Source organism: Lissotriton vulgaris, chromosome 3_1, assembly GCF_964263255.1.
Source record: "Lissotriton vulgaris chromosome 3_1, aLisVul1.2, whole genome shotgun sequence".
NCBI lineage: Eukaryota > Metazoa > Chordata > Amphibia > Caudata > Salamandridae > Lissotriton > Lissotriton vulgaris.
Window position 1 is genome coordinate 9,972,577 of NC_141689.1, and position 24,163 is coordinate 9,996,739.

The following is a 24,163-nucleotide window of genomic DNA, read 5'->3' on the forward strand; positions in this document are numbered from 1 at the left end:
GAGAGCGGCTTCCATGGCTCAGCAGGAGAGCGGCTCCCATGGCTCAGCAGGAGAGCGGCTCCCCTGACTCAGCAGGAGAGCGGCTCCCATGGCACAGCAGGAGAGTGGCTCCCCTGGCTCAGCAGGAGAGCGGCTACCCTGGTTCAGCAGGAGAGCGGCTCCCATGGCTCTGCAGGAGAGCGGCTGCTCACCTATTCGCTGCAAGCGCAGAGGAGCACCATATGATGCCGGTCAGGGCTTGTCAGTTTTGCCCGCATTTAAAACTAAAATCCACTCATCTGTGGCTTGTGGTGACCCAAGGCGAGTGGGGTCCTCACCAAAATATTACTAAAGTGTGAGGGGAGCAACACAGCCTCCCCCCTCCCCCCCCAAAAAAGAGCCAGAGTCCCACTCTAAGTTGGGTGGAACTCGAACATTACACCACCCCCCCCCCCCCTTGGATTTGTTTGTATTTTAAGCACCCCCAGGCTGGAACATTTGCTCTACGGCTGGAAGTGTTGTACGGTATTGGGGCAAAGATTATGGTTACAATCTTGGTGTCCTAAAATTGTGCAATGTGAGTTTCCAAATTGTATTGACACACTCTAAGGCTGAATTGTGGTAATTGCATGTTTGTGTAATTATCAAGGCGACGTGTCCTTTAGGGACTACGTCTGAAGTGCTTATTTCATATATTTTATTCAAACCCACTTTAGGGGTGAAGTGATATAATTGCACATGTTTTAAATATAAATGTAATATTTGAATTGAGTTACTCATACCAAAGTTTATGCTGAATTCAGCAACTACTCCATGCATATCCCTTATTTTTGCAAATGCTTAATTTAATAATGAGACTGACAGCCACTTGTGATTAAAGTTTGCAGGCTTTATTGCCAGTATTAGGTCCCCTCAATCCAGTCATGGTTATATGCAATTATTGTATTTACTCCTATGGTGAAATACTTGTTGAAATGATGAGGTTGACAGCCACTCGCTCTGGTGCCAGTATTAGGTACTCTCACTCCAAGTTATGCTCAACCCTTGCATTCGGGGACAAGATCATGTTTAGACATGTGAGTTGTGGTACTAGACCCCCTTGGAGAGAGGGACGGGTAAGTATGTTTACGCAATGTCATCGAAAAGGTTTTCCATCAGCTTGTGTATATTTGTAAATTGCTGCATAGTATTGAGTTGTGTGTGTGTGTTACATGCACTTTTACTTTTTAAAAGAAAAAGCACAGACCGGCCAATCATTATTTAGAATGTTATTGTGTATCTGTGAAATGAGATTACGAGCCCACACCTCCTTCCTTCAGTCGGCCTTGGGCTGCTCTGCTTCGCTACCCTGTGGGAGTCAAGCTATTTAATGGGGTGTTTGGTTCCCAGTGAAGGACAAATGTGGACCCATTGTTGTGCCGGCCACACAACTAAGGACTCATTTTCTAACAGATTGGGTTTGACTTCGAGTGTTCCTGGTAGAGGCTGAGGTTGGGTGGGTGGGGCTTCAGGGGGTTGTAGTGGAGGTGGATGTACAGGGAGTACAGTCGTAGTAGAGGCCGAGTTAGGTGGGTGGGGCTTCAGGGAGCCCTGATGGAGGTCGATGAGTCTGATATCTGTTGGACAGAGGCTGATCAGGACACAGCAATGAGTGATATGCCCCTGGATTCAAGGGGCTCCTCATTGAGTAAGGGGGAACCTCAGGGTGGATGCACAGAGTACAGACGCGGAAGAGGGAGAGTAAGAGTGAGGGATGATGGGAATCTCTGAATGGTACAGCTATGGAGCCTGCCTTTCCATCTCCACCCCAGGTGCTACTGGTTGATGGAGAGGAGGGTGAGGGTTAGCTGTCTGTGTACTCAGAACATAGATATGGAAGGGGTGTTATACGTGGATAAGACTTGGTATGGTGGGCAGAGGCAGAGAAGGACTCACCTCTGGGTGTTATGACTTCCAACCTTCAGTAACTCAGTTTGGGGGCTTTAGGGGTGAATGATCATAGAGTCCCACCCAAGGAGGTAGAGGAGGGTGGCTGATGACTATGAAGAATACATTCTGCACCTCCGTCCAGGTGTCACTGGGCTCTGAGGATGGAGACTGGGGTGTGCAGAGACGGCAGGGATATAGGCGGGCCCTGGGCATGGGCGAGCAGGGCTCGGCGCCCAGCTCTGGGGGCTGCAGGATCTGCACCCGCACCTCAGTGGTCTGGTGCTGAGGATGAAGAGGTGGGTGTGCACAGTCTGGAGATCTCAAGGTGTCACAGACATGAGGGTGGATGTGGAAGATGTGATGTGTATTGAGAAAGACACAACTGTGGCTGCTATGAAGTTGCACCACCCCCAATAGGTTGTTCACTGGTTGAGGATGGGAAGGACTTTGGGGCAGCAAATATGAAGTTTTAAGGAAAGGTTAAAGTGACAACAAAGACTTGTCAAACACTGCTCTAGAGGCCTCAGGATCAGAGCCTACACTCTCTGGAGGTGGCAGGACGGGTGGAGCATAGGAAGTACTGAGGCGGAGATGCGGCCATGGAGATTTGAAAGGCGTAGCAGAGAGTGTCTTCATTGCAGAGGGGGAGGTCAGATCTATGGCTGCTCTGGACTCTACACCTCTACCTCAGAGGAGCAGTGGCTTGGGAATATCATGATGCTCTGGCCAAACTCCCAACTCAGAACTTCCTCCAGCTGAGACACTGTCAGGGTCTTGACCACAAAGGGGCTGGCATTCAGCCCCAGCCGAGCCTCGGCCACCCACCCACCACCCTTGTGGACGCAGCAGTAGGCACTCCAAAAATAGCGTGGCACATTCACCCGCTCCTTGATCCAAACCCCCTGCCCCGGCTCCGACCCGGATGGAACGACCCCCATGAGCACGTGTGTCTCTCTGCAAGCAGGCAGGACGTTGACCTTCAGGTAGTTCTCGTACTGGTTCCACGTGCCACTGTTCAGCTTGGACTCTTGGGGCGCCATGTTGGTGTAGGTGAAAGTGGCCACCTGGGCTTTGCTGCTGTGATGCTGGCTGGGGTTCAGGTGACCCCGCGTGTACCCAGAGTTCCTGTAGTCATCGTTCACAGCCTGGTTTTCAGGAATCACTTCCAGGTGGTCTCGGAGGACGCTGCTCGACGGCTTCTCCATGTTGGTGCTATTGAGGTTCGAGAGCTGCAATGGAAGGAGAAAGAGAGACATCAAAGTGAGGGCATTGCTGGAGACAATGGTGGGTCTATGAGTGAAGAAGAGACAGGGCAAGGGTAGGTGGAGGTAATGTGAGGTCAGCATGCAACGTCATGACATCCAAGGAAGACTAATGCAGAAGATGGGCACCGCGTCTGAGTAAAGGGCAGTCCGGGTACAGGTAGGTGGAGTGAAGGTGGGTCCAGCAGGCAATGCCGTGGTGTCTAAGCAAGAGTAATGTGGTGGATTGCGTGGAGCGTCTGAGTAAAGGGCAGTCGGCATGAGTAGGTGCATCAAACATGAGACGTGCATGCAACGTCGTGATGTCTAAGCAGACTTATCGCAAAAGAATGCAATTAAGGGGGGTCTTTGCAATTAAGGTAAAAGTCTGTGCTTAGCATAGTGCGCCGCGCGACTGACATTCTGCTGCTTCTGTCATTGCATCCAGATATATGATACAAGTAACATTACACCTGCAAGAAGCCAGGACTATTAGCGTTGTCAACGGTTGTTTGAGGCATAAAGGCGCATATAACATGGAGTAGGAGGAAATGGGGGAGGGGCGCCACTGTTGCACAGTGTGCGACCAGTGCTAGGTCCAGCCTTGGCTGGGAGTGTGAGCCCCCCCTGAAGTTTGGGTCTAGATATTAATTGATTTGCAGAGAATCACAGGATGTTAATCAGACCCGAGACTCAAAACCCATCTCCTAAGTCGGCTGCCTGATGTGACACAGTGAGGCAAAGAGCAGCCAGGGGATGTATGACATTACAACGCATGCTTTTACATCGCATGCCTTTACAACGCAGTTTTTACATCACAAACCTTTACAAAGCATAGGGCTTTGGGGTGCTGGATAGTGAATAGTTTAATTTACTATTCCAACTCCAGTCCCCGTGGACACTAGGGAAGGTGTTGGATAGTAAATTAAACTTATTCCCTATCCTAGAGCTCCCCCCAGCGCAATGCGTTGTAATGGTTTGCGTTGTAAAAGTTGCTTTGTGAAGGATGTTTTCTGCAGCCAGGACACGGCTGCCTGATGTGACACTGTGAGGGAAGAGAGTAGCCAGGAAACGGCTGCCTGATGTGACACTGTGAGGGAACAGAGCAGCCAGGACACGGCTGCCTGATGTGACACTGTGAGGGAACAGAGCAGCCAGGACACGGCTGCCTGATGTGACACTGTGAGGGAACAGAGCAGTCAGGACACGGCTGCCTGATGTGACACTGTGAGGGAACAGAGCAGCCAGGACACGGCTGCCTGATGTGACACTATGAAGGAATAGAGCAGCCAGGACACGGCTGTCTGATGTGACACTGTGAGGGAACAGAGCAGCCAGGAACCGGCTGCCTGATGTGACACTGTGAGGGAACAGAGCAGCCAGGACACGGCTGCCTGATGTGACACTGTGAGGGAACAGAGCAGCCAGGACACGGCTGCCTGATGTGACACTGTGAGGGAACAGAGCAGCCAGGACACGGCTGCCTGATGTGACACTGTGAGGGAACAGAGCAGTCAGGACACGGCTGCCTGATGTGACACTGTGAGGGAACAGAGCAGCCAGGACACGGCTGCCTGATGTGACACTGTGAGGGAACAGAGCAGCCAGGACACGGCTCCTGATGTGACACTGTGAGGGAACAGAGCAGCCAGGACACGGCTGCCTGATGTGACACTGTGAGGGAACAGAGCAGCCAGGACACGGCTCCTGATGTGACACTGTGAGGGAACAGAGCAGCTAGGACACGGCTGCCTGATGTGACACTGTGAGGGAACAGAGCAGCCAGGACACGGCTGCCTGATATGACACTGTGAGGGAACAGAGCAGCCAGGACACGGCTCCTGATGTGACACTGTGAGGGAACAGAGCAGCCAGGACACGGCTGCCTGATGTGACACTGTGAGGGAACAGAGCAGTCAGGACACGGCTGCCTGATGTGACACTGTGAGGGAACAGAGCAGCCAGGACACGGCTGCCTGATGTGACACTATGAAGGAACAGAGCAGCCAGGACACGGCTGTCTGATGTGACACTGTGAGGGAACAGAGCAGCCAGGACACGGCTGCCTGATGTGACACTGTGAGGGAACAGAGCAGCCAGGACACGGCTGCCTGATGTGACACTGTGAGGGAACAGAGCAGCCAGGACACGGCTGCCTGATGTGACACTGTGAGGGAACAGAGCAGTCAGGACACGGCTGCCTGATGTGACACTGTGAGGGAACAGAGCAGCCAGGACACGGCTGCCTGATGTGACACTGTGAGGGAACAGAGCAGCCAGGACACGGCTGCCTGATGTGACACTGTGAGGGAACAGAGCAGTCAGGACACGGCTGCCTGATCTGACACTGTGAGGGAAAAGAGCAGCCAGGACACGGCTGTCTGATGTGACACTGTGAGGGAACAGAGCAGCCAGGACACGGCTGCCTGATGTGACACTGTGAGGGAACAGAGCAGCCAGGACACGGCTGCCTGATGTGACACTGTGAGGGAACAGAGCAGCCAGGACACGGCTGCCTGATGTGACACTGTGAGGGAACAGAGCAGCCAGGACACGGCTGCCTGATGTGACACTGAGAGGGGACAGAGCAGCCAGGACACGGCTGCCTGATGTGACACTGTGAGGGAACAGAGCAGCTAGGACACGGCTGCCTGATGTGACACTGTGAGGGAACAGAGCAGCCAGGACACGGCTGCCTGATGTGACACTGTGAGGGAACAGAGCAGCCAGGACACGGCTGCCTGATGTGACACTGTGAGGGAACAGAGCAGCCAGGACACGGCTGCCTGATGTGACACTGTGAGGGAACAGAGCAGCCAGGACACGGCTGCCTGATGTGACACTGTGAGGGAACAGAGCAGCCAGGACACGGCTGCCTGATGTGACACTGTGAGGGAACAGAGCAGCTAGGACACGGCTGCCTGATGTGACACTGTGAGGGAACAGGGCAGCCAGGACACGGCTGCCTGATGTGACACTGTGAGGGAACAGGGCAGCCAGGACACGGCTGCCTGATGTGACACTGTGAGGGAACAGAGCAGCCAGGACACAGCAGCCTGATGTGACACTGTGAGGGAACAGAGCAGCCAGGACACGGCTGTCTGATGTGACACTGTGAGGGAACAGAGCAGTCAGGACACGGCTGCCTGATGTGACACTGTGAGGGAACAGAGCAGCCAGGACACGGCTGCCTGATGTGACACTGTGAGGGAACAGAGCAGCCAGGACACGGCTGCCTGATGTGACACTGTGAGGGAACAGAGCAGCCAGGACACGGCTGCCTGATGTGACACTGTGAGGGAACAGAGCAGCTAGGACACGGCTGCCTGATGTGACACTGTGAGGGAACAGAGCAGCCAGGACACGGCTGCCTGATGTGACACTGTGAGGGAACAGAGCAGCCAGGACACGGCTGCCTGATGTGACACTGTGAGGGAACAGAGCAGTCAGGACACGGCTGCCTGATGTGACACTGTGAGGGAACAGAGCAGCCAGGACACGGCTGCCTGATGTGACACTGTGAGGGAACAGAGCAGCCAGGACACGGCTGCCTGATGTGACACTGTGAGGGAACAGAGCAGCCAGGACACGGCTGCCTGATGTGACACTGTGAGGGAACAGGGCAGTCAGGACACGGCTGCCTGATGTGACACTGTGAGGGAACAGAGCAGCCAGGACACGGCTGTCTGATGTGACACTGTGAGGGAACAGGGCAGTCAGGACACGGCTGCCTGATGTGACACTGTGAGGGAACAGGGCAGTCAGGACACGGCTGTCTGATGTGACACTGTGAGGGAACAGAGCAGCCAGGACACGGCTGTCTGATGTGACACTGTGAGGGAACAGGGCAGTCAGGACACGGCTGCCTGATGTGACACTGTGAGGGAACAGAGCAGCCAGGACACGGCTGCCTGATGTGACACTGTGAGGGAACAGAGCAGCCAGGACACGGCTGCCTGATGTGACACTGTGAGGGAACAGAGCAGTCAGGACCCGGCTGCCTGATGTGACACTGTGAGGGAACAGAGCAGCCAGGACACAGCTGTCTGATGTGACACTGTGAGGGAACAGGGCCACATCTTTCCCACGCAAGAGACAAGCCTGAGAAGCTCTAGATACAGGAAGTGGCTATTCACACCAGAAGAGAAGTTTCACTACTAGCACTCTCTTCTGCATTTGTGTCACCTAGGATGTGTCACGGGTGTGTCTCGGCCACTTCCTCTCAGTGATGTTTAAACATTACATTGTGGATATGTTTTATCTTCCTGCCCGAAGTTAAACACACCAGAAAGCAGCAGTGGGGGGAGGGAAGGGGGAGCGGAGGGGAGGGGGTGGGTGGAGGGGAGAGCAGAACCCCTCTTGAGGCGAAAAGCCGGGAGCCACATTGCCGAATTTTTAATATTATTGTCACAATATTCTGTGTTTTCAAACGCACTTACCCCCCTGGGCACTCTTCATTCTAGCTAGGTGACACCCCGCACAGCTGATTGAAAGCTGCCGCGGACGAGTGTTGGTTTCAATCCTGACGCCATCCCTGGCCCAGCGGACACGCTCACTCGTGCTGGCCACGCCCCCTCTCCCGCTCATATAAACGCGCGCTGAACGATAGCGTCGCACTAGCAGAACCCCTCCTGAGGCGAAAAGCCGGGAGCCACATTGCCGAATTTTTAATATTATTGTCACAATATTCTGTGTTTTTAAACGCACTTTCCCCCCCTGGGCACTCTTCATTCTAGCTAGGTGACACCCCGCACAGCCGATTGAAAGCTGCAGCGGACGAGTGTTGGTTTCAATCTTGACCCCATCCCTGGCCCAGCGGACACGCCCACTCGTGCTGGTCACGCCCCCTCTCCTCACCCATTTCTACTCCATAAATTATGCTCATACATCGGACGCGCAGCGGACGAGCGCAGCGGGCGCGACGATTGCGCGCCGAAGGCGCGCTTAAGGCAAGCTCGTCTGCGCTCGTCCGCGCCGAGGCCGGGCCTAGGGCCACCCCCCTGACTCGCCTGTGCCTCACACGTTGCTTAATACGGGCGCACTCACATATACTTCCGATCAACTTCTAAATCTTAAAGCCTCAGCGGACGTGCCTCATGCCTTACCACACCTGCTGTATACCAATTCTAGCACAGGTCCTCACAAATGTCCTATTTGCACTATCCCTACCCCCCCCCCCCACTCTCTCCCCCCATCAGGTGTTAGCAGCATTTATCAATGTGCAATCTCCACCCAAACATAAAATTGAAATCTCAGAATTCATTGATTTACATAACCTAGATCTATTATTCATTACTGAGACCTGGGGTGACGACTCCTCCGGGCCAGATTTCAAAGCGGCCACCCCGACAAACTACTGCGTTTGCAGACTAGATAGACATAAAAGAAAGGGTGGAGGGATAGCCATTCTATAAAGACCACCTCAAAGTTACAATTACGGACTCTAAATATGGTGAGTGTGAGGCTTTTTCTTTTACCATTGGCCTCTCTGGTAAACAATCACTCACAGGCATGTTAATCTATCGCCCCCCCCCGAGTCTAGATTGAAATTTCTCACGAATCTTAGTAACCTAATCGAGGTCTCAGTAGGATCACCACATTTCACCATACTGGGAGATTTTAACTTTCATCTTGAAGCAACTGATGACCCTGACACCTCGGTGATAATTAACGACCTAGCAGCAGCCGGTCTTCAGCAAATTGTTAAACAACCTACCCATAAAGCGGGACATACCTTGGATGGGTTATTTACCAGCAACCCACACATCTCTGTTTCCAAGGTAATCCCTCTTACTTGGACGGATCATGCAGCCGCCTGTTTCTCTATAAAAATTAACCACCTTCCACTGCCCTCTACATCATCTTCTCCCATTTCCTTTAGAGACTGGAAAAATATCAATCCCTCTCATCTCGCGGCTATGATGTTCGATAATACCACCACTAACGAACAGGATCCTATACTAGCTTCCATCAACTATCTGAACAGCCTAAATATGGCTTGCAACAAGTTAGCTTCCATCAAAACCTCCCATCGCAGCAGAAAGCTCCCCTCGGCCCCATGGTTTACCGAATCCTTACGACTGCAAAGACAACACTGCAGGAATCTGGAAAGGCACTGGCGTCGCCACTACTTTTCTACGGACAAAATCGCCTACAAAAACGCCCTTGCTAAATATAAAAAACGTATTACCTCGGAAAAAACTCTCTTCTGCACTTCCCAAATTAATCAGGCGAAAAATTCTGCAAGAGAATTATTTCAGGTGGTCACACATCTTTCTAACCCGCCCACCCCTCGCTCTGATGGATCACAGACTCTCTGCGATCCTCTTGCCAAATTCTTCGAAGACAAAGTTAGTGCTATTTTTTCAGCCTTTACCCACTCTTCCTCTTCTACCACCCCCATGTTATCCCCTTCCAATAATGCGCCTAACTTCTCTAGCTTCGAAGCTGCCACGGAGGAATAAGTCCGACAACTTGTCTCTCGCACTAAATCAGGATCACCTCTAGACCCTTGCCCTCCCGCCATCCTTAATCTCATCCCTGAAGCTATCTCTCCCGCGTTGACCACCATCTGTAATGCTATGTTTTTAACTGGCATATACCCCTCGGTTTGGAAGGAGGCTATCATCAAGCCACTTTTAAAAAAACCTACTTTAGATCCCCTCCTTCCCGTCAGTTACCGACCCATCGCTTGTCTCCCTTTTCCAGCTAAAATTTTCGAAAAAAACATGAACATACAATTAACGAAATTTATAGACAACGACAACCTACTGGATGACACCCAATTTGGGTTTAGACAGGGGCATGGAACGGAGACTGCGCTATTAAAAGCAGCAGATGAAATAAGGATGACATTGGACAAAGGAGGAGCGGCAGTACTAATACTTTTGGATCTCTCCGCAGCCTTCGACACGGTCGATCATGTCATCTTGATCGACCGTGTTTCAGCCTTAGGAATTAAGAATAAAGCTAAAGAACTTCTTGCCTCATTTCTGGCTGACCGTCCACACACAGACAGTGAAAATGGGCCATTTCACCTCCCAGACCTTTACTCTCCCCTGCGGAGTACCACAGGGCTCCTCGCTAAATCCGACACTCTTCAACATTTATGTTTCGGACTTAGCGAGGGTAATAAAATCTTATGGAATCGCCCTCACAACCTACGCGGACGACACTCAACTGGTGTTATCTGTACACAACGATGGTACATCAGTTGCGGCAAATTTCCAAGAGGGAATGCGGGCAATTAGTTCCTGGATGTCATCAAACTGTCTTAAATTAAACTCTGACAAAACAGAGGTGATGACATTCGGGAAACTGGAACCGATCTGGTCCCCCCAATGGTGGCCACCGGAGATGGGAGCTCCACCCCAACCAGTCACTAAGGTTCGTAACCTCGGAGTCATATTCGACAATAAAACGACTTTCCATCAACATGCCAACGCCGTGGTCTCCTCATCCTTTTATGTCCTGAAAAGGATTAAAAAACTGATTCCATACTTACCCCCTTCTGCTGGCAAAACTCTAACCACTACTTTGGTCTTCTCCAGAACTGATTATTGCAATGCCCTTCTTCTGAATGCCCAAGAAAAAGTCCTCAACAGATTGCAGCTGGTCCAAAATGCCTCGGCAAGAATCTTGCTAAGCATTCCTAAGTTCACATCCATCTCCCCTTACATTCGACAGCTGCACTGGCTCCCAGTGAGGAGACGAACAAAATTTAAGGCATTATGCATTGCATACAAAGCCATTAACAACTTGGGCCCACAATTTCTTAAAAAATATTTCTGCCCGCTTGAACACTTAAGAACATTACGTTCGTCTTCAGCCCATCTGCTCAAAGTCCCACGTACACGAAGGGCCTATTGGGGTGATAGATGTTTCACCATCTCCACAGCCAAACTTTGGAACACATTACCCCTCCATATTAAAACCGCCCCCACGCTCATTAGTTTCAGGAAAAAACAAAAAACCTGTTTTTTTTTCAGTATAACTTTCTGCCACAGTGACGGTTCTGTACCGCAAGCGCCGAGACACCATTGGGTATTTGCGCGCTATAAAAATCGCAATAAATAAATAAATAATGGTGGGGGAGCAGGTGGGGGGGCCGTTAGTCTGGTGTGATGTTGCAACAGTTATTCAAATAAACAGAAAAAGATTGACACCAATGCTAATGGGTATTCAAACAAGCGATGGTAAATCCAATAGGGCTCGGCTTGTCAGGGCTGTTCGGGTTGCCAGTGTTTTTTTGTAGCTGATTACGCACTCATGGGCCATATTATCAAGAACGGTGATAACATTATCGCTGCTTTAGCGTCAGGAAACTGCCGCTAAAGCGGCGATAATGGGCTTGATAATATGCCCTTGTAAATTCCCATAGAAACCCAGGTTTGATGTCCTTCCCACCAGAACATGGGCTTTCATGCTAATTCACAAGGGCATATTATCAAGCCCCTTATCACCGCTTTAGCAGCATTTTCCTGCCGATAAAGCAGCGATAATGTCATCGCCATCTTGATAATATGGCCCTCATGACTGGCAATCTTAAAATGGGTTTTGTATGTAAAAAAAGTCGAATTCCAGGAAGGCTGCAGATAGGCATGCGTTGTGATGCAGCGGCCATTTTACTGCTCCAGCCTGGCCGGCTGCAGTGTTAGGATAGTCAATATACCTGTAAACACAGGTGTGCACAGGAATGGATCCAAGCATCCTTGCAGCACTCTGCAGCTGCCTAGCCTTTGTTTTTGAACACAGAGCAGAATGTAGAGAGAGAGGGGAGCAGGGCGGGAAGCATTGGAGGGAATGAAGAGAGCACAGGAGAGATAAGGAACACAGAGGGAAAGAGCAAAGAAACAAATGCCCTCTGATGGAGCGCTGAGAGTAAAAGAAACACTGGCAAAGACTTCTGCAAAGCTGCAGCACTGCAAGGTGCAGCCGACTGACTCCCAAGACTGAAGCAGCTGCTTGGAAAGTTTTTTCAATGTTTTGCAAGTTATTCGTTATCCCTCTTCAGTCTCAAAGCTGCAGTACCCCAAGATGTTACCTGACGTCCCAAAAGTCCTTGCCTCAGCGGCGGTACCTCAGGTGTTATTAGGTGTCCCTCTCGAGTCAGATACAAGTATCGCAAGAATCCTCCGCAAGCCGAGAGGTGTGGCTTCAACTTATATGTTGAGCTGCAGTTTTGCTTCTCTCACAAATGGTGCTGGCTTTCAATAGGCTAATTGAACACACCGAGCATGGTTTATAGCCATGAGTGCAATCAAGCTTTGAAGCATGTCTTGACTGCTATGGAAGACTGCGGTGTTAATCAATCAATCAATCAATCAGGGGTTTATATAGCGTGCTACTCACCCGCGAGGGTCTCATGTCACCATAACAATAAACATCGGAGGCACCTGTGTTTACCAGTGACTGGTGGCACCTATGTCTGTTATGGTCACACCCAAAGCACAAAAGAGGGGGGACTAGGAGCCAATCAAGATCCAGTACCTCCACTCTGAAGTTGCTAGAACCACAATCAGTGGGGGGTCTGTTCCTATCGGGAAGCGAAGCGGACAGAACGGTGGACGCAGATCCTCAATCCAGGTGAGCCGAGGAGGGTAGGCCTCACGTGCTCTCTGTCCAGAAACCTCTAGCAGCTGCGTGTTGACCTCTGCTTCTGACTTATGGGGCATCATTGATTGTTCCAAAGGGTTGGACGATCAAATATAATCTTTAAACAAGATATTTACATCTAGGGGAATCCTTACATTGCACATCATGTCTTTTGTGTGGGGTAGAGATAGACCGTTTTCTTAGGTCCCGAAGAAGCACCATGGATACTTTTGGGCGTTCTGGCGCAAAACGTGTTGACCAAATCACACTCACAATAGTCCCGACCTGTTTATGGTTTCTTAATCCTGCCAACAGAACCGTCATATTAAATTCCAGTTTGGTATCTCTTAGACAGTTTTAGCCTCCCTTCACTTCACCATACACATTCAATTCAATTCAATTAAGCTTTATTCGATAAAAGCACACATAAAAAAACACATGATTGTTAAGATGATCTGCATTAAAATTCATAAAAAATATACAGACAGTGTAATTTATGAAACAATGGAATACATTTAACATGTGTCTTTAAAATTCATATGCCAATGGATTTCCTGTATTTGATTAAAACATTTCTAGAAGTAAGCTATAGACCTTGTGAAATGTATGTTCTCTAGAAGTTGTAACACTAGGAACGCTGGCCGACATTGTGTATAACCAAGCACCCGTAACATTGGTAAATTCCATCGCTTTCTTGGTTTGGTTTAGAATTTACAAAATAGAAAGACGTGCATAGTTGTTTATGGAGACTTTTCGTCACATGGGCACAGGCACATGGTCTTCGATCAATCGTTTATAGTTAGAAAGCTGGCTAACCTGTGGAAGATTCCCAATCTAAAGCGGGTTAAGACCATCCTGTCGTAATTAAGATCAGTTGATTCACCTGCACAGTGGTCTTTGATATTTCCATAGAGAATCTAATAGTCTCAAGAAGGGTTGTGCATATTTTCTTTAGGTTGATTCTAGAGACATTAGTTAAAGTGGTAGGGTCTTCAAAGTATTCCGGGTGGGCAAAGTCTTTTGTAAAGTTTTTAATATATTTTATCCGTGGGATGCCAGTTGCCTGATGTAATTTTAAAGTATCCTGTAAAATATCCCGGTTAAGACCGGTTTTGGGATTAGCCCATACTCTATGCGACAGTAAAATTGGTTGTGTTTTCATAAGATCAGACATATACGGAATCCCTAGTTCAGCGTGACATATATAGGTTGATTTACTACTTGGGACTGCCAATAGATATCTGAAGAAGGCATTCTCGACCAGTTGTATGTGCTGAGGGTCTTCAAATCCCCAAACACCCACACAGTACATGGCTTTGGTTACGCATTTTGCTTTGTAAATATGTAATAACTCTACCACCGGCCTTCTCCCAAGTTTTCTTGTGAAATTGACCAGGGCCGCTGTAGCTTTCATAAATAGTCGTTTTCTTGCTTGTTCAGCCTGCGACTAACCCCCTCTATAATCAAAGAGATGGCGAGATAAGATAATCTTTTAGTGGATTCTATTTTGTTGTTGTCAATAAAGACATTCCTGCATTTTGACCTATCGTGCCCGCATTTCATTATATTGTTTTGGTGGTGTTTATCCTAAGCCCCAGATTGTGCATGATTGTTGAAAAACAAGCGACAGCCCTTTGTTGCCCCAGTTGTGATCGTGACATCAAGAATGCCTCATAGCATAGAGTCGCACCGGTATTGAACGTTTATCCACCTGTCCTGGCGTTGATTTGGCAGCACGTGACCTAGTTAATTTATATACAATGTAAAAAGAAAAGGAGCCAGCACACAACCTTGCCTAACCCCCCTTTCTAATTTTAAAACAGTCTGTACACGCCCCGCGATCCAAAATCTTACCCTTCTCTTAGCATTCTTATGTAGCTGCCTGAGAAAGAGTATAAGAGGGGTTCACACTCCCATATCTTCTAAAATGTTCAAAAGTTTCTCATGAACAACACAATTGAAGTCTGCATTGTGGTCTACAAAGGCCATATAGCTCGCCCTGTTTAGCCAGTGTATACTTTCCCAGGAGAATGTTCAGATTTATACCCTGGTCAACCGCGCCTAGACCCTGCCTGAAGCCATATTGCAGTTCTGTTATAATGCCTTCATCTCCAGCCCAATATTGTGGTCTGTTCAATATGATACGCCCCACGACCTTGACCAAAGAGTCTAACAGGCATAAGGGTCGACAACATGCGGGGTTATGCTGATCTCCTTTTTTAAAAATTGGAACCAAAGTTGAATGAATGAATGAATTTGGGATTTGTATGGCGCAACTTTGCCCGGAGGCATCAAGTTGATTCTGACCATGATGTTATAAGGCCAGACGAACAACCTGCTGCTATTACTTGGGTTAACAATGGTCCCCATTAGGGCACGTTTGATTTATAAAGGTCTACCGGTGCGCCGTCTGGGCTGGGAGCTTTTCCACCCAGGCTTGCAATGATGGCACCATTAATCTCTTCCAAAGAGAAAAATACATCTCTAGGATGGTGAATAGATGGAAACGACTCCTGCAGATGTGAGGGATTAGCCGTTAAAATCTCATCAGCATTGCCGTTGTCATTATAGAGACTGGAAAATTGATCCACCCATTGGTCCTCGGTGATAGCTATCTCTAAGGATGGTAAATCTGGGGGGGCAAAGACGGAGCATTCACCACCTTCCAAAAGGCAGTGTTGTCTCTTACCAATGTTGCTTCGTGTAGAGCTTACTGTAGTTCTTCTCTTAACACGTTTTTGCGCTCTTTGAGGTATCTTTGTATTCCCCCCTGGCCGCTTTGTTTTCTTGAGGGCCTCTAATAAGTTTATGTAAAGCGTGTTTCAAGTTATTAAGAGCTTTTGTGCATTTACTGATAGATTCATCAAAGACCAGTTTTGCGAGTCTTTAATAGCGATTCATAAGGAATCGCTATTAAGGACTTGCAAAACGGGATTCATGTAGGAATCGCAAAATAAATTGCGATTCCTACAACTTCCTTATTTGCGATTAGCAATTTGCTAATCGCAAATAAGGATGCGATTTCAAGGGTGCAGGGGTGTCCAAAGGATACCCTGTAGCACCCCTGAAATGTGAATTTACACTAATGTTGTGCACACACATGTCCAAAGGACATGTGTGTGTGTAACATGCAACTTAGAAAAATGCATTAAAATGCATTTTTCTATGTTTTCGCTATTTACCACGAGGTTTGACTTCGTGGTAAATAGCGGTCCTAAATTGCGAATTCGCAATTTTTAAATGTTTCATGAATAGCATTTAAGGAATCTCTAATAGAGATTCCTTAAATGCTAATCTTCGCAAATTTGCGAATTCTTTATTAGCGATTTATGCATTTGGGATGATGAATCCCAAATGCAAAAATTGCACTCGCAAAGGGCCAGATTCTCTGAATCTGGCCCTTTGCGAGCGCAATTTCCTTTCATGAATCTAGCTGTTAGTGTCGCACCAACCTTGTTTGACTCTATGGGATTTATTATTCTCTACTGACAGCACAGTCTTAACTTCTACTGTTATCTGTGCGAAAAATGTTAAAATCTCAACATGAGGGGAAGTCTCATTGAGACACGCTAAAAAGTCAGATTTGCAAACAAAAAGATGGAAAAGAGGAGACCTACTATTGGTGGATTAAGGAACTCAGGAGACCTACCATTGGTGGATGAAAGAACAGAGGACACCTACCATTGGTGGATTAAGGAACTAAGGAAACCTACCATTGGTGGATTAAGGTACAGAGGAGACCTACCATTTCTGTATTAAGGTACAGAGGAGACCTACCATTTGTGAATTAAGGAATATAGGAGACCTACCATTGGTGGATTAAGGAACAGAGGAGACCTACTGTTGGTGGATTAAGGAACTAAGGAAACCTACCATTGGTGAATTAAGGTACCGAGGAGACCTACCATTTGTGGATTAAGGAACAGAGGAGACCTACCATTGGTGGATTACGGAACTAAGGAAACCTACCATTGGTGGATTAAGGAACTAAGGAAACCTACCATTGGTGGATTAAGGTACAGAGGAGACCTACCATTTGTGGATTAAGGAACAGAGGAGACCTATCATTGGTGGATTAAGGTACCGAGGAGACCTACCATTTGTGGATTAAGGAACAGAGGAGACCTACCATTGGTGGATTAAGGAACTAAGGAAACCTACCATTGGTGGATTAAGGTACCAAGGAGACCTACCATTTGTGGATTAAGGAACAGAGGAGACCTACCGTTGGTGGATTGAGGAAGTAAGGAAACCTAACATTGGTGGATTAAGGTACCGAGGAGACCTACCATTTGTGGATTAAGGAACAGAGGAGACCTACCATTGGTGGATTAGGGAACTAAGGAAACCTACCGTTGGTGGATTAAGGAACAGAGGAGACCTACTGTTGGTGGATTAAGGAACTGAGTAGACCTACCATTGGTGGATTAAGGTTCAGAGGAGACCTACCATTCGTGGGTTGAAGAACTGAGGAGACCTACCATTGGTGGATTAAGGAACAGAGAAGACCTACCGTTGGTGGATTAAGGAACAGAGAAATCCTACCGTTGGAGGATTAAGGAACAGAGGAGACCTACCGTTGGTGGATTAAGGAACTGAGTAGACCTACCATCGGTGGATTAAGGTATCGAGGAGACCTACCATGTCTGGATTAAGGGACAGAGGAGACCTACCATTGGTGGATTAAGGAACTAAGGAAACCTACCATTGGTGGATTTAGATACAAAGGAGCATAGGAGCATTTCTGGATTAAGGGACAGAGGAGACCTACTTTTGGTGGATTAATGGACAGAGGAGACCTACCATTGGTGGATTAAGGAACAGAGGATGCCTACTATTGTTGGGTTAAGGGACAGAGGTAAGCATGGGCGGAAAATCCGTTTCGCTCGCGGATTTTCGGTAAATTCGCAATCCGCGAGATCCGCGAATCTCCCGCAAAATCCGCAAATCCACGAGCAGCGGATTTTATGGCTTGCTCGCACTGTTCGCGTGAGTTCGCGGCTTGCCAGTACAACTTCGCACCCCGCGAGTAAGTGCTAAATTGCAGAAATACGATCTTAGCAAAACTGAAACTACTTACCAGGTTCAAAAGTTCAGGCTCATCATTAGTAGCCATTTCCTGTAGTGCTTCCTGAGGGGCCCCTCCAGAGTTCAGTTGCCAGTTGCAACTATTATGTGACCCTGCTCTGAACCTCAGAATAGTTACACATATGCCACAAAGGTCCTGAATTACAGCTAAGGGAGACAAGCAGGAGCCAGGCTGGAAGTTAAAATCCATTAATCAGCCCCTAATTCATTATTGTCAGTTGGGGCAGGGCAGGTGTTGTAACTAATTTTGCAACAATGAAAGCACTTAGCAAGTGCAAAAGATCACTAATCAGGAAGCACTAAGGAAGCAGGTGCCAGCTAAAAAAATATTCTGTGACACATTAATCAGCCCCAAATTAATTCAGGTCACTTGAGGCAGGGAAGGTGTGCTTTGCTTTGCCGAAAATAATGTACACTGGACAACCAGAGGGTGTGGTGATGAAACAGAGGGTGGCATGGGTGGGCCAGAGGGTGGCATGAGTAGTCAGAGAGTGGCAGTGGTGACAGAGAGTGGCAGTGATGAAGAAGAGTGTCCCAAACAGGCTGGACACGTAGAAACAACAAGTTCGCAAAACTTGCGACCCGACAGGTAAGTTCGCAAATTGCGAAATTGTAAAAACCCTCGCGAACTGGCAGAAACACGCGCGAACACAAAAAAAAAAATCCGCAAATTCGCGGGAATTCGCGGATTTTGCGGATTGCGAGTTCGCAAATCCGCAAAATTCGCGAACGCGAGATTCGCAAAATTCGCCCATGCTTAGACAGAGGAAACCTACCATTGGTGGATTAAGGAACAGAGGAGACCTACTGTTGGTGGATTAAGGTTCAGAGGAGACCTACCATTGGTGGATTAAGGAACAGAGGAGACCTACCATTGGTGGATTAAGGAACAGAGGAGTCCTACCGTTGGTGGATTAAGGAACAGAGGAGACCTACCATTGGAGGATTAAGGATCAGTGCAGACCTATCATTGGTGGATTAAGGAACAGAGAAGACCTACCGTTGGTGGATTAAGGAACAGAGGAGTCCTACCATTGGTGGATTAAGGAACAGAGGAGACCTACCGTTGGTGGATTAAGGAACTGAGTAGACCTACCATTGGTGGATTAAGGTATCGAGGAGACCTACCATGTCTGAATTAAGGGACAGAGGAGACCTACCATTGGTGGATTAAGGTACAAAGGAGACCTACCATTGGTGGATTTAGATACAGAGGAGCATAGGAGCATTTCTGGATTAAGGGACAGAGGAGACCTACTTTTGGTGGAATAATGGACAGAGGAGACCTACCATTGGTGGATTAAGGAACAGAGGATGCGTACTATTGTTGGGTTAAGGGACAGAGGAAACCTACCATTGGTGGATTAAGGAACAGAGGAGACCTACTGTTGGTGGATTAAGGTACAGAGGAGACCTACCATTGGTGGATTAAGGTACAGAGGAGACCTACCATTTGTGGATTAAGGAACAGAGGAGACCTACCATTGGTGGATTAAGGAACAGAGGAGACCTACCGTTGGTGGATTAAGGAACAGAGGAGACCTACCGTTGGTGGATTAAGGAACTGAGTAGACCTACCATTGGTGGATTAAGGTTCAGAGGAGACCTACCATTGGTGGATTAAGGAACTAAGGAAACCTACCATTGGTGGATTAAGGTACAGAGGGGACCTACCATTTCTGTATTAAGGTACAGAGGAGACCTACCATTTGTGGATTAAGGAATATAGGAGACCTACCATTGGTGGATTAAGGAACAGAGGAGACCTACTGTTGGTGGATTAAGGAACTAAGAAAACCTACCATTGGTGGATTAAGGTACCGAGGAGACCTACCATTTGTGGATTAAGGAACAGAGGAGACCTACCATTGGTGGATTACGGAACTAAGGAAACCTACCATTGGTGGATTAAGGAACTAAGGAAACCTACTATTGGTGGATTAGGGAACAGAGGAGACCTACCATTTGTGGATTAAGAAACAGAGGAGACCTACCATTGGTGGATTAAGGAACTAAGGAAACCTACCATTGGTGGATTAAGGTCCCGAGGAGACCTACCATTTGTGGATTAAGGAACAGAGGAGACCTACCGTTGGTGGATTAAGCAACAGAGAAGTCCTACCGTTGGAGGATTAAGGAACAGAGGAGACCTACCGTTGGTGGATTAAGGAACTGAGTAGACCTACCATTGGTGGATTAAGGTATCGAGGAGACCTACCATGTCTGGATTAAGGGACAGAGGAGACCTACCATTGGTGGATTATGGTACAGAGGGGACCTACCATTGGTGGATTAAGGAACTAAGGAAACCTACCATTGGTGGATTTAGATACAAAGGAGCATAGGAGCATTTCTGGATTAAGGGACAGAGGAGACCTACTTTTGGTGGATTAATGGACAGAGGAGACCTACCATTGGTGGATTAAGGAACAGAGGATGCCTACTATTGTTGGGTTAAGGGACAGAGGAAACCTACCATTGGTGGATTAAGGAACAGAGGAGACCTACTGTTGGTGGATTACGGTACAGAGGAGACCTACCATTGGTGGATTAAGGTACAGAGGAGACCTACCATTTGTGGATTAAGGAACAGAGGAGACCTACCATTGGTGGATTAAGGAACAGAGGAGACCTACCATTGGTGGATTAAGGAACAGAGGAGTGCTACCGTTGGTGGATTAAGGAACAGAGGAGACCTACCATTGGAGGATTAAGGATCAGTGCAGACCTATCATTGGTGGATTATGGAACTGAGTAGACCTACCATTGGTGGATTAAGGTTCAGATGAGACCTACCATTGGTGGATTAAGGAACAGAGGAGACCTACCATTGGTGGATTAAGGAACAGAGGAGTCCTACCGTTGGTGGATTAAGGAACAGAGGAGACCTACCATTTGTGGATTAAGGAACAGAGGAGGCCTACCATTGGTGGATTAAGGTACCGAGGAGACCTACCATTTGTGGATTAAGGAACAGAGGAGACCTACCATTGGTGGATTAAGGAACTAAGGAAACCTACCATTGGTGGATTAAGGTCCCGAGGAGACCTACCATTTGTGGATTAAGGAACAGAGGAGACCTACCATTGGTGGATTAAGGTACAGAGGGGACCTACCATTGGTGGATTAAGGATCTAAGGAAACCTACCATTGGTGGATTTAGATACAAAGTAGCATAGGAGCATTTCTGGATTAAGGGACAGAGGAGACCTACTTTTGGTGGATTAATGGACAGAGGAGACCTACCATTGGTGGATTAAGGAACAGAGGATGCCTACTATTGTTGGGTTAAGGGACAGAGGAAACCTACCATTGGTGGATTAAGGAACAGAGGAGACCTACTGTTGGTGGATTAAGGTACAGAGGAGACCTACCATTGGTGGATTAAGGTACAGAGGAGACCTACCATTTGTGGATTAAGGAACAGAGGAGACCTACCATTGGTGGATTAAGGAACAGAGGAGACCTACCATTGGTGGATTAAGGAACAGAGGAGTGCTACCGTTGGTGGATTAAGGAACAGAGGAGACCTACCATTGGAGGATTAAGGATCAGTGCAGACCTATCATTGGTGGATTAAGGAACAGAGGAGACCTACCGTTGGTGGATTATGGAACTGAGTAGACCTACCATTGGTGGATTAAGGTTCAGAGGAGACCTACCATTGGTGGATTAAGGAACAGAGGAGACCTACCATTGGTGGATTAAGGAACAGAGGAGTCCTACCGTTGGTGGATTAAGGAACAGAGGAGACCTACCACTGGAGGATTAAGGATCAGTGCAGACCTATCATTGGTGGATTAAGGAACAGAGAAGACCTACCGTTGGTGGATGAAGGAACAGAGGAGTCCTACCATTGGTGGATTAAGGAACAGAGGAGACCTACCGTTGGCGGATTAAGGAACTGAGTAGACCTACCATTGGTGGATTAAGGTATCGAGGAGACCTACCATGTCTGGATTAAGGGACAGAGGAGACCTACCATTGGTGGATTAAGGTACAGAGGAGACCTACCATTGGTGGATTTAGATACAGAGGAGCATAGGAGCATTTCTGGATTAAGGGACAGAGCACACCTACTTTTGGTGGATTAATGGACAGAGGAGACCTACCATTGGTGGATTAAGGAACAGAGGATGCGTACTATTGTTGGGTTAAGGGACAGAGGAAACCTACCATTGGTGGATTAAGGAACAGAGGAGACCTACTGTTGGTGGATTAAGGTACAGAGGAGACCTACCATTGGTGGATTAAGGTACAGAGGAGACCTACCATTGGTGGATTAAGGAACAGAGGAGACCTACCGTTGGTGGATTAAGGAACAGAGGAGACCTACCGTTGGTGGATTAAGGAACAGAGGAGACCTACCGTTGGTGGATTAAGGAACTGAGTAGACCTACCATTGGTGGATTAAGGTTCAGAAGAGACCTACCATTGGTGGATTAAGGATCAGAGGAGACCAACCATTGGTGGATTAAGGAACAGAGGAGACCTACTGTTGATGGATTAAGTAACAGAGGAGTCCTACCATTGGTGGATTAAGGAACAGAGGAGACCTACCATTGGTGGTTTAAGGAACAGATGAGACCTACTGTTGGTGGATTAAGGAACTGACTAGACCTACCATTGGTGTATTAAGGTACAGAGGAGACCTACCATTGGTGGATTAAGGAACTGAGTAGATCTGCCATTGGTGGATTAAGGTTCAGAGGAGACCTACCATTGGTGGATTAAGGTTCAGAGGAGACCTACCATTGGTGGATTAAGGAATTGAGTAGACCTACTGTTGGTGGATTAAGGAACAGAGGAGTCCTACCATTGGTCGATTAAGGAATTGAGGAGATCTACCATTGGTGGATTAAAGAACAGAGGAGACCAATCATTGTTGGATTAAGGAACAGAGGAGACCAACCATTGGAGGATTAAGGATCAGTGCAGACCTATCATTGGTGGATTAAGGAGCAGAGGAGACCTGCCGTTGGTGGAGTATGGAACTGAGTAGACCTACGATTGGTGGATTAAGGTTCAGAGGAGACCTACCATTGGTGGATTAAGGAACAGAGGAGACCAACCATTGGAGGATTAAGGATCAGTGCAGACCTATCATTGGTGGATTAAGGAGCAGAGGAGACCTGCCGTTGGTGGAGTATGGAACTGAGTAGACCTACGATTGGTGGATTAAGGTTCAGAGGAGACCTACCATTGGTGGATTAAGGAACAGAGGAGACCTACCATTGGTGGATTAAGGAACAGAGGAGACCTACCATTGGTGGATTAAGGAACAGAGGAGACCTACCATTGGTGGATTAAGGTACCGAGGAGACCTACCATTTGTGGATTAAGGAACAGAGGAGACCTACCATTGGTGGATTAAGGAACTAAGGAAACCTACCATTGGTGGATTAAGGTCCCGAGGAGACCTACCATTTGTGGATTAAGGAACAGAGGAGACCTATCATTGGTGGATTAAGGAAAAGAGGAGACCTACCATTGGAGTATTAAGAAACAGAGGAGACCTACCATTGGCTCCAGGTACCAGCTGCTGGAGGACATGTCTGGTCGGGAAGTGTTGGACACCTCCAAGATGTAAGCTGAATAGAGGGGAATCCGTCTGCGGACATCATAGAGTGTGGCGTAAAAGTAGACCCCATCAAGGCGTTGGCAAATGCATGCAGTGCGGTTGGAGCTGAGGCCTATCGGTTCCAGCTTCTGGTGAAAGGATCTGATACATTCCGGTATCTCAAGGAAGCTTTCAACCACCTCAGCTGTAGCGCACCAGGCACCGAAAGCTGCCAGGAGAAGCGCGGCCGGCAGGAACGAGGGCGTCCTCATGCTTCGTGGTCCCTGGTTAGAGTCAACCTCACAGCTCTTTGGTGCAGACCTCAGCGGGTGAAAGATATCGGATTTTCTACCCCAGGTGTTCATGCAGCAACGTTTCCCACCTGCAAGCCTCTGCCAGGCCAACAGTGACGTCAGGCGGCCTTCAGAAGATACTGAGAGCAAACAGGCGCCTTTGACTGTCGTTGGGAAGCTGGCAAGCGGCTCTCTCTACCCTTAGAGCATTTCAGGTTTCAATCAGGATTTATAAAGCACAGCAAATCACCTGTGAGGTTCTCAAGGCGCTATACAGGAAAAAACAAGGAGAAGGAGCTAAAAACGAGGGAAAAGCAGGAGAAGGCACCCAGAATACCAGAGGGAATGAAGGAGAATGCAAAAAAGGAGGTAAAAGCAGGAGGAAGCACTCAAAAAAATGAGAGAAAGGAAGGAGAAAGCAGTTAAAAATGAGGACATGTTTGCATGTGATCTGTGGCCCTTGTTATTGTCTTGACCCT

At 48.1% G+C, this 24,163-nt stretch overlaps 1 protein-coding gene across 1 annotated transcript; it reads right to left on the reverse strand.

Annotated features, from left to right (window-relative positions):
- Positions 1–847: 847 nt before the first annotated feature.
- LOC147725817 (endonuclease domain-containing 1 protein-like) lies at positions 848–23,741 on the reverse strand. The gene is made up of 2 exons (XM_086959994.1): positions 23,352–23,741; positions 848–3,137 (listed from the first exon to the last, which is right to left on the reverse strand). The coding sequence occupies exons 1-2, from the start codon at positions 23,661–23,663 to the stop codon at positions 2,583–2,585; spliced, it is 867 nt and encodes a 288-aa protein (XP_086816120.1). The 5' UTR covers positions 23,664–23,741; the 3' UTR covers positions 848–2,582.
- Between the last annotated feature and the right edge of the window lie 422 nt (positions 23,742–24,163).